Source organism: Artibeus jamaicensis, unplaced genomic scaffold, assembly GCF_021234435.1.
Source record: "Artibeus jamaicensis isolate MK-2021 breed Jamaican fruit bat unplaced genomic scaffold, CSHL_Jam_final contig_391, whole genome shotgun sequence".
NCBI classification, from domain to species: domain Eukaryota; kingdom Metazoa; phylum Chordata; class Mammalia; order Chiroptera; family Phyllostomidae; genus Artibeus; species Artibeus jamaicensis.
This window is the reverse complement of record NW_026521814.1, coordinates 5,074,340-5,086,390: the sequence shown is the minus strand read 5'-3', so window position 1 is coordinate 5,086,390 and position 12,051 is coordinate 5,074,340. Positions and strand designations below refer to the sequence as shown.

At 34.1% G+C, this 12,051-nt stretch overlaps 1 protein-coding gene across 1 annotated transcript in view; it reads left to right on the top strand.

The window, feature by feature from the left end:
• The window catches only part of SCN9A (sodium voltage-gated channel alpha subunit 9), a 137,461-nt gene extending 132,012 nt beyond the window's left edge, over positions 1 to 5,449 (top strand). Inside the window, exons 25-27 of the mRNA XM_053665234.1 lie at positions 1,246 to 1,350; positions 2,216 to 2,486; positions 3,670 to 5,449. Of these exons, the coding sequence (XP_053521209.1) occupies positions 1,246 to 1,350; positions 2,216 to 2,486; positions 3,670 to 4,862 (1,569 nt within the window). The 3' untranslated portion in view covers positions 4,863 to 5,449. The remainder of the gene's footprint in view (positions 1 to 1,245; positions 1,351 to 2,215; positions 2,487 to 3,669) is intronic.
• The last annotated feature ends 6,602 nt before the right edge of the window (positions 5,450 to 12,051 follow it).

Genomic DNA, 12,051 nt, shown 5'->3' with positions numbered 1-12,051 from the left:
TTGATATGAAGGCTCTTTCTCATGCCTATCAATAGATCAGATAAATACCAAAATTATATCAAGACCACATATCGATTAGAGGAAGGGTGAATTAAAACACTCTAAGACAAAGAGGGGAGTCTGGTTATTGTAGGCATTTGACAATATACAGGCATGTGACAAGTACAACACAGTAGGAAACTAAATATTACCTAATCCAGGAAAACTAAAGAGAAGTAATAACCAGATCATCATGAACTCCAAGTAAGGAACAGAATAAAATTCCCCCAAATAAGTTCCTAGTTATATGGGTTATACTAATGTATTCCATAACTAAAAAGCTGATAGTAAAGATCAATGTAGAACATGCATGTATCTATAAATATTACAAGTAATTTAAAGAAATTAGCAGACGCTAAAAAACAGGCAAAGCTTCTGGGCCCATGTTATGACATTTAGGCTTTTATAGTATGAAAAGTAGCAAAAATTTCATAAAGCTGTTGGGGGGGTTGTTTGTTTGTTTGTTTGTTTGTTTTTTACTGTTGAATCTTAAAGCTTGTGTATTCAGTTTGAAAGTCCCTTAGGTCAGGGACCTTGGACTAGTAGTAATTTCCTCAGTACATTGAACTCTATTATACATTATGTTGACACTCCCAAAATTGTTTAATTTGAAATTCCTTTATGTGGAATTAAAGAGATAGCTAAAAAGTTTCTTGAAATATGCAAATAGACATGTCATATATTTACTGTATATTTTTCTCTGCTAAAGGAATAAATAAATTTTAAATAAATATAAATAAATATAAATCTAGTACTATTTTTATTACTCTTTTTGGCTCCTACTCTTCATAAGAGTCCAAAATATTAGCCAAATCAATAAAAATATATTCAATAATTTTATTTCTTAAACTCTTTCTAATATGTTCATTATTTAGCAGTAAAATACCCGGCAACACAAATAGCAGATGAAATAAGAGACCAACACACATTTTAACATAACACAGGTTACTTCAGCAAAAGAAATTGAGCCAATAATTATTATATGTCAGGTATATACTTTATATATACATCTTTACAGTCAGTATGGAGAGTCATGTGCCTACACATATATAATCCTTTAAATGGGTTTTATGTATATCTGCATTGCACATAATAAAATGTATTTCATTTCTATATTAGTACATTATCAACCTATCTTAATACTCTGAGGAGAGATCTAAACAATGATTCTGGTTTTAACTAGATTTCTTTCTTTTTTTTTTTTACCTTGGAGGTCAAGATATCTTTATGACAGAAGAACAGAAGAAATATTATAATGCAATGAAAAAGCTGGGATCTAAGAAACCACAAAAACCAATACCTCGGCCAGGGGTAAAAAAAATATATATATACATATATAAATACATATATATACACAAATATATACACATATATAAGTATATATAAAACATATATACATTCTAAGAAATTTAATATATGTTTAATATATAATATATTTTTTAAATTATTTTTAATTCACACTTAATATATAACTATTTCTTAAACATGAATATTTTGAATTAATTTTGAAAAAAATTTTTTTAAAAGTCTAATATTTTGAACAAAAGCCCTTATAAAACTTAATATATGCATTTTGAACGCTGTATCAATTATTTATTTTAAGATTTTATTTATTTATTTTTAGAGAGAGGGGAAGAGAGGGAGAAAGGGAGAAAAACATCAATGTGTGGTTGCCTCTCATGTGGCCCCCACTGGGGACCTGGCCCGCAACCCAGGCATGTGCCATGACGGGGAATCAAACAAGCAACCCTTTGGTTCGCAGCCCATGGTCAATACACCAGCCAGGGCAATTCTTAACAGCCCTTCTATTTTTATATTTTTCTATAAAAATAATAAATAATTATATATGCTGTTGCTTTTAGCTACATAACTTACTGCTACAATAGCCTATCGAATAGAAAAATAATTGTACTTTTGATTAAATATACTATGGTGGACAAATTTAAAAGCCAATGTTAGTATACAAGTCTAACTGCATACTAGTCTGATAAGCTTAGAGGTAACAATGAAAGGTTTCATTTACTTTGATGTATAATTATATTTCTTGTAGAAAGCACAAACCAGGAATAATCTGTGCAGGTTTTCAAGACAGATACCTTAACTTTTTTTACTAATATTAGTGGACACTACTTGCCAAGTTTACTGTACATCCCATGTTATTCTTGTTTATTTGCAGAACAAATTCCAAGGATGTATATTTGACCTAGTAACAAACCAAGCTTTTGATATCACCATTATGGTTCTTATCTGCCTCAACATGATAACCATGATGGTAGAACATGAGAATCAAAGTGAATACATGACTAATGTCTTATACTGGATAAATGTGGTTTTTATTATCCTTTTCACTGGAGAATGTGTGTTGAAACTGTTCTCCCTCAGACACTACTACTTCACCGTAGGATGGAACATTTTTGATTTTGTCATTGTGATTATCTCCATTGTAGGTAAGACCATTTATTAATCAGATTTTCATTTTGAATGAAACTAAACTCTACACACGCTCAGAGAAGTTTCCTCTTTCTTGAAGATAAATTTACTTTTGAGTAAGTCAGTAAAATGAAAGAATGAAGGAAGGTTAAAAACAAAACTATACAAAAAATAAAATGCTTTGTGTCAGAATTCCTCAAGTTTTCTATTTGTTGGAAGCACAGAATACCACTTGATCCAGTATTTGATTTCCAAGATTACCCTTCACAACTGTAGCAACTGCATCCGATATAGGTATGTCTTAGAAGCCCGAGGCATAAAATCCAGTTTCAGCACATATGAGCACTGCTCTTTGATTAAAGGTAATATGGATAGCCAAAATGTCAGCGAGCCTTCGTGAAAATTTTTCCCAAATTCAAAGTAAAGTTAGGGTCTCAAGAAATGCCATCTTTATTTATTGTGGCTTTTTACTTAGGAAGTCTATAAAATATAATCGTTTTTCAACCAACCTCAGTCAGGTCTATGAATCACAGTATGTGATTTTATGCTTTGTTCCCTTTTCATTACCATAACCATTTTTGTATTCATTTGCATTTTAAAAAATTATATGTGCATTCCTTGCCCAGAATTTTAGGGTTGCATTTATTTCATAATTATAAATTTTAAGAAAAGAGGAATTGTGGAGATTGCAAATTGGAATCAACATAAATTCTGTGGTTATTCTGACAGAATACAATAAGAAATTATTAGTTATCATCAGGATGGAAATATTTTTATTACACAAAGCAGCTAAAATAGATTACAAAAAGTGCTTATTTAACATGATTATATTCATGTGTGCCCGTATGTATGGGTGTGCTTACATAGAAAACTATCTGGAGCATTACTCAACTAAATATTAACAATAGTTATGGTTAGCGACACTTCAGAAGATTTATATTTCCTTTTTAGCATTTTACTGTATTGCTTGAATTTTCTACATGAGTTGGTATTATTCTTATAATTAAGAAAATTATTTTGGAGGGATAAAATCAATGTCCACAAACAGTGAAGGGGGAAAATGTCACTTCTGTTGTTATGAAGTCTTTCAATAAAATGAAATTATAAGAGATAAGCTGGCAGGTAAAACTATTTAGAGTCAAGATTTTGTATAGCATGGAAATTTAAGTACTGCCTATTTATCCCTTCCTTCCTCACCAGGTATGTTTCTGACTGAGCTGATAGAAAAATATTTCGTGTCCCCTACCCTGTTCCGAGTGATCCGTCTTGCCAGGATTGGCCGAATCCTACGGCTGATCAAAGGGGCAAAGGGCATCCGCACGCTGCTCTTTGCTCTGATGATGTCCCTTCCGGCCTTGTTTAACATCGGCCTCCTGCTCTTCCTGGTCATGTTCATCTACGCCATCTTCGGAATGTCCAACTTTGCCTACGTTAAGAGGGAAGCTGGGATTGATGACATGTTCAACTTTGAAACCTTTGGCAACAGCATGATCTGCCTGTTCCAGATTACCACCTCTGCCGGCTGGGACGGATTGCTAGCGCCTATTCTTAACAGTGGCCCTCCGGACTGTGACCCTGAAAAAGATCACCCTGGAAGCTCAGTTAAAGGAGACTGTGGGAACCCGTCTGTTGGGATTTTCTATTTTGTCAGTTACATCATCATCTCATTCCTGGTCGTGGTGAACATGTACATTGCTGTCATCCTAGAGAACTTCGGTGTTGCTACTGAAGAAAGTACTGAGCCTCTGAGTGAGGATGACTTTGAGATGTTCTACAAAGTTTGGGAGAAGTTTGATCCTGATGCCACCCAGTTTATAGAATATATAAAACTCTCTGATTTTGCAGCTGCCCTGGATCCTCCTCTTCTGATAGCAAAACCAAACAAAGTCCAGCTCATTGCCATGGATCTGCCCATGGTCAATGGTGACCGGATTCATTGTCTTGACATCTTATTTGCATTTACAAAACGTGTTTTGGGTGAAGGTGGAGAGATGGACTCTCTTCGTTCACAGATGGAAGAAAGGTTCATGTCAGCAAATCCTTCTAAGGTGTCCTATGAACCCATCACAACTACACTAAAACGAAAACAAGAGGATGTGTCTGCTACTGTCATTCAGCGTGCTTACAGGCGTCACCGCTTAAGGCAAAATGTCAAAAATATATCAAGTATATACATAAAAGATGGAGAGGGAGATGATGATTTGCCCCATAAAGAACACATGGTTTTGGATAACGTGAATGAGAACTCAAGTCCAGAAAAAATAGATGCAACCTCATCTACCATCTCTCCACCTTCATATGATAGTGTAACAAAACCAGACAAAGAAAAACATGAAAAAGACAAAACAGAAAAGGAAGACAAAGGAAAGGATGGCAAGGAAAGCGAAACATAGAGCTTCATATTTACTACACTGTTTACAGCCTGTGACAGTGATGTATTTGTGTTAATAAGACTCTTTTAAGAAGGTCTATGCCAAAACTTTTAATCGAAATATTCTCCAAGTCAGTGCAGTCACTAGCTCTGATCCCCTAAAACAAGTGGGCAGTGGTAGCAGATGGCTGTTCATGCACAGGGACATGATTCTGTAAGAACTGTAAGAGTAACTCTATAGGGATTATGATTACAGCAAACAAAGGTAATTTAATTTTATTTGCTTTTAATAAATTACAACACCATGTAGAAAATGCTCACACCTGCCTCGTCATCTTTTCACAGGCTGGTGAACATTTATGTCTCCCCTACAAATACAAAGACACACACATGTGTCTGTCATTTGATTATCTACAAAAGTGTTTTGCCTTGGCCTTGCCATGAAATGCCTTGATAAAAGGAATGGACATTTGTAATGAGCGTTTAGTTAAAATATGTTGGTGTTAGTGAGCAAAACCCTTCTATCCATGTAGAGTGGTCATTCTATATTTTGAGGTGCTTAAATTTATTCTATATTGCATCAGAACTAATTTATATGTACCTATAAAATGCTATGGGATTTAAAACATATGTAGGTTATTCATTTCAACAAATATTTTTTATTTCTCTTGACTCATGTAACAAGCAAAATTAAGATTTACCTTTAGAGTATTGTGCTTTATAGCCTGTCTTTTTTTATATCTTTCTTAGTTCACACAACCACAGAACATGAAAAATTATTCTAAGTAGGTATGACATCCCTCAAAAGAAAGAATGAAGGTAAATTTAAAAGAAACAACTGATGAAAGCTTTATTTACTATTATTTATCTAACACTAGACTGTGCTGTGATACCAACTTTTAATCTCTTTTGTCACATTTTTCTGCTCTCTCATGCAGTATTGTTTAGTCATCCTTTAGCACTAAGCAAAGGAATAGTTCCCTTCAGTGAAGTGCTTTCTGATATGCAGGTAGCTATTTAACACCATTGTGTCTGTCTGAAGAGACCTCGACCTGGGCACAGTATTTACTGCGACACCTGTACAGCATCCTAAATGTGTATGGCAAGTGTTCAAGTCATCATATATGACAGACTTTCAACTCAGACTTGCCTTTAGTATGAATGAAAAAGCCTTCAGCTGGGATTCTTGCCAACTTGCTTTCTTGTCACTTAATTTACCTTCCTAATTTGTACAAGTGACCCTTTTAGACTGCTATTCTTTCATCTAAAAATGAGGAGTATGTCACTTTCTACTTAAAATCTCATGAACATGAGACATATTATGCATCAATCAATAAATTATCCTGAGCTTATAATTATGAAGCACATATTCATTTGGCTTTAGTTGATGTCCTCCTACCAAGCTTCATAAATCTAGTTTTTAAGATATTCTTATTAATAGTGATTTAAAAAGAATGGCCATGGTTCAGTTTTCCATTGGTTTTGTTTCAGGAATATGAGATTTTTCTTCTCTCGAGCTATACGTGTGCAGGCAAAAATTGACTTATGTAAGGAAAAAGTAGTTTCATTTAGATATTTTGGAAATTTTCAAAGCAAACATCTAGAAGATATGTCATTCATTTGCTTTTTTAAATTAAAAAACAACATCAATCGTATTTCTATAACAAATGCTTGAACACATTTTTTGTTGTTTTAGCTAGTTAAAAATAATGGCGATTTAAACATACCTGTAGAGATGGAGAGATATGGGCAGAGAATGGGAGACAGAAAGTAGGAGGGACTAAGAAATACAGGTGTCAGAACATCACGCAAAAACAGAGATATTTCCACAAAACTTCCTCTCTAGAAAAAGTTTAAACTGTGATGTATTTTACAACATCAATGAAAGAGATTATCTCCTGTAGACATCGTCCTAAAATACATGTGGAATTAGATCTAGGGCCACAGATTCTTTACACCTAGGTTCATTCATCTTTGGTTATTGCAGCCACTTTTTAATTTAACATAAAAAGTGCCAGGCAGTGTTTTCTTCAACTCTGTAAAACACTGCATCAGATACTTGCTAAGCCTATTGAAAATACATAATTTAATTAGGGAACCGGACAGAATATATTGCATTCGTAAGATTTTTAATATATTAAATTAATAAATTAATATCACCTTTAATTCTAATTAAGTTTTCCTGGTTGTTTTAAACATATATAAATATAACTGCATTTTACACATTCACTGACTATAATATGAAAAAATATATGGCGGGCAGGCTTATGTGTGATTTACTATTAATGCTTATATATTCCCTAATTTAAGTAAAATAAAAATATTAGCAGCTGATTCCTCATCAGAGTTTCTTCTTAGCACTTGAAAAAATACAAAGTTGTTGTTTCTCCTCTTTCATGATGAACTATAATTTTAAAAAACATAAAACATACTTCAGTTTTGTACATATACATGTTTTCCCAAAAATGTCTCCTTTTGACTTTTTAGAAATGTATTGACTCAAGAACAATATTTGAATGCAAGAGCTCATTTAGTGCAGTGTAAGCCTGAAGAAAAGTTAGACTTCTCTTTCCGTGTAGGGTTCTGTTTTGTACTGATTATGAGCTACCACCCCCCAGGAGGAACTGTCCTACTAGCACCTAAATTACATAATTACTGAGCTCATTTCACCTAATAATGGAGAATGGCATTTACACTCTAAGTTTTAGGTTAGAATAAAATGGGAGCAAATAGATTTGAACAGGAATGTATACATATAATTTGGATAAACATGGGAGAATTTCATTTTACCTTTTTGATCATTACATCATTTGCAAAAGATGTAAGTGACTTGTGAGCCAATTCTAAAATGCTGATTGTTAAATCTCAACCCAAAATGTTCAGCATGATTTTATAGAACTTTGATAGCTTTATTTTAAAAAGTTAAGATAAAATGCATATGTAAATAAAGCAGTTCTCAATATACATTTTGGAGAAATGTTAATGAAAGTAATGAAATGAGGACTAGCTATGTTAATTAGAATGGCCAAGTAATCAGCTTGGGTTTAGGGCCTATGTATAGAGACCACAACATTTTAAAAATATTGGTATTTATTATGTTATGTTCTTAAAGAAAACGAGAATTGCTTCACAAAAATAAATGACTAGCCACAAATATAACAATACTATTTACATAGAACTCTTTACAAATTTTATACATCGATGGATGCTCATATTTGAGATTGGGTTTGTCATCTATGATACTGCGATTATATTTGAGATTTACACACTGTAATATAATCTATAAATAAAAGTCATCAGAAAAATGAAATCACGTTTGCATATATTTTCTATTTCTGTGAGAATCTTTAAGGGGATAAATTGAGTCCATCCCTAAATAAGTTGCAGCTCCTGATTGCCTTTTTAAAAAACTGAAAGATTAACAGTTTCAAATGTCCTCCATAAGAAGTCATGTGGGATAAGGAAGAAAGGAATTAAAAATATAGAATCCCAAAGCAATTCACTGAAATCCATGACAGAATTTGTGCCACAGAAAAAAAATTAAGGCAAAGTGAAAATATACCAACATTTAGCCACACAAGGAGAGTATACATTGTGTGTGTGTGTGTGTGTGTGTGTGTGTGTGTGTGTGGTGATAGCACCGAGAGGTGATAGTGTTGCATACATAATGGTGAAGGGCTTGGGTTCAAGAACCAGAACTGTATTAGGGTCCCAGTTAAGCCCTGACTCTGAGTATCCTGAATACATTGCTCACCCAAAACACACCTCAGCTTTCTCATTTACAAAGTGGGGGTAATAGTTCTATGTCATAACATGGTCCTAAGTATAGGATGAGAAAATCCATATGAAGCCATTAGAACAATATCTGACAACACATAATCAAGAGTTTATGTTAGCAATAGTGCTTAGTGTGGCCATCAATTTGCCCCTTAAAAACATGGTTGCCCAGGCTACCTGTCACACAGGAGCACAATGCACTCTCCGTCAATGTTCGGTATAATAGTATGTTCTCTCTTGTATATGGCTTTGTGTGAATATGGTACCCCACAGATCCACATACATCCTTTTCCTATGTCATAAACATTTCGTGATGGGACGTGTAAAGCAAAATATTTCAAAATGAGCTATTTTTGATATTTCTGAACTCAACATATTAACATAGGGACACATATACATTGACAAAGGTTTAGGTTATTCCATGAAAAAAAATTCCCATATTTAGCTAAATGACAAATCCAAATCTTTATTTGGGGAGGAGACAAAAATGACAATACATTAATGATTATCAATATCAGAGAGTAATATATTGGTGTTATACATCATGAATCACATAATGTTATATGTCTTGGGTTGTCTTATTATAATATATTCTATTATGTATGTTATATATTATTTTGTGAGAGCTGGAAAGACAGTATCAGGATGCTCTGCTCTCAAAATCTTCATCATATTTGGTCATAATTTAAGACTTTAGTTTGTGCACATTCTTTTACTATAAATTTTTATAACTTTAAACATACTCTAGCTATTCAACTTAATAATTTATTAGCTGTTTTGCCAAAGAAAAACCACTCAGGAGCTAATCTTTTGTTCCTATTAGTTTTGTTTTTTTTTTTACTTTTCATTCCTATAAATGAATGATTTTTTAAAAAGAATGATTCAAAATAGTTATTTCATTTTGGCAGTTCAAGCCAAAGATTCAAAGATAAAAGGTTAAAATTTGTAATTAAATAAAAAATGTGTGCTTATGTTTGAGGCTAGGACATTATTATTATCCTTGATGCTCTCAGTGTTGGAAATTAAGAACTAATTTTGTAATAAAAGTTTATGGATAAGAAATAGATACCAAAACTCTACAGAAAATATTTTTTCTTAACAACTCCATGAGGCTCACAACTACAAAACTTCTAAATGTCAAAATTTAATTTGACTCCCTTTAAGAAACCAGTAAAGATAGAATTCTCTTGTAACCTACCTAAACAGCACAGCATATCTTGATACATTGGTCCTAGTTGGTGCCCTCAATAGAAGCAGCTCCGATGAAATAGGATTGAGAGGAAACACGTGGGAAAAGAATTCCTCCATGCTTCATTTTCCTAATTTATGTCCCTTTATATACTTATCTTAGGCAAATCATTTCATTTTCACCCTAAATTCAGAACAAAGATGATTAACTAGAGTCACCTAATATTCCTCTGACTCTTGTGACAAAAACAAAATATATGTTTGTCTCTAAAGAAATACACACCATTCATTTATTCTAGAGACAAAGGGGTCTGCCTTCAATAAACCACAGCCAGAATACCACTTAGAGCAAGGTTATGGACAGAAGGGGATCTGAGAGGGAGCCAAGTTCTGCTTCAGCTTTGTGACTCTAAGCACAGCCTATATCAGAAATCCAAAGAATGATGGCAGACAAGAAGCAGATGTTTGCAGGCAAGCATATTTTAATATTTTCCTTTGAAATCAAGTTTACCATTCACTAATTCTCATGTCTAGAGCTAGAAGGCACATCTTAGCTTAGTCTAAAGAAGCCAGTGCTTGGATAGAAAAATGAAGCCCTTCGATCTACACAACGCTGAGGAATCATATGGCATCTTAAAATGGCAGCCTTTGGCATTTTTTCCATATTTGCATTTCTTCCTGTCCAGTTATTTCTTCCTAGAGTAAGAGAATTCTTTTTTTCTACCCCATTTCTGTCCTCTGAGGAGATAAAACCTTCAAAACGAATCTCTTCCTCTTTATAAGATCAATAAAGCAAATTGGACATGACATTGAAAGCACTTAAAGAAATCTAAGTTCTGTTTTACAGTCTGCAATGCCATCTTATGCCTTTAAGAATTGTCAATAAATGTAAGTATACAAATATATACACAGTAGCATCACATTGTGTAACATGAGTTTGTATCTTTCTGTCACTAACAATGTGACTGTGAACTTGAACAATGTATTGCATTTGTCGAGCCTCAGTTTCCCTATCTATTAAGAGACTGGCACCCAATAGTTCCAAGGTACATAAGTCTAGAGTAGGAACTTTAAAGAGCAATAATTTATCATGCATTTTCTGAAGTGCCTCTTAATCTAGGATACAAGCCACATTGTATGATTCATGAGCAGTATGTATGATCATTAACTACCTCATAGAATTTATCTTTCCAGTACATGGTAGGTTAAATATTAAAAGAATGGAAATTTAAAAAGTCAAGTTGGATATCCTCTTGTAGAATATGTGCTTGTTTTTTCCACCTATTTTTTAAATTGGGCTTTCAGGACATCAGTGGCAATGTCACACTAAGAATATCTGAAAATCAACTTCTCAAAAAGAGAATAAGGTACTGGCAAAATTGTCAAAATCAATATTTTCAGAGCTCTTAAAATTAACAAAAGGAGAATCTTTTTAAGAAAATCAATGGCTGAATTCAGCAAGAACAGTAAGCTTCACAGTCACTTTAAAGCCAGCAGTCCCATAATCACAGTGAAAACCTGCCTCCTAAAAGCCACTAGAGGGGACAGAATTGGCGTGCAGCTTCCCAAAGCCGGTTTCCAGAAAATACTTTGTCAATTCCCTGGACAACACACTTGCAAAGCTGTCTTTATTTGGCCTGACCTGGAGCTCAACCCGAACAGATTTTTTCCCTGGGGTTGTTTGCAAGCATTTAACATTGCAGTAGCCTGAGACAAGGATAATAGTTGGAGTAAACAAGATTATCAAAATTGTACAAAGAAAAGCTGGGGACTGGACGGAGATGTCCACAATGGACTTTGTAAGGATATAATATATTTCTGGGAGTCTACAAACCACTTGCACTTACAAGGCTGTGAGCATTCCAAGGCCATAAGCATTCCAGGGCCTTGAGCATCCCAGCCATGTACACTTGTCCCAAGCTCTCACCTCTGGCTGACGTTAAGGTTCTGCATAAGCAGGAAGTGATGCCGCCTGCCTGAATCTCAAAGGGATGTCCCAACGAAGGGACATGCAGAGGCCCTCGGCAAAGGCTGGGAGATTTAATGGTCTAAGCCTTAGACTCAAAGGAATTCTTGTCCAGTAATTAACTGACCACTAACCTAATTGAGCAGACTTCAGTGTCCACAGATAACAAAGCACACAGACTACTGATTTAGTCTAGGAAAGTCGCCAAACAAACAAGCACCAGGAGCCACTACCACAATCAGAGGCAACAATGACAAACACGGGAAAGGAGGTAGAATAT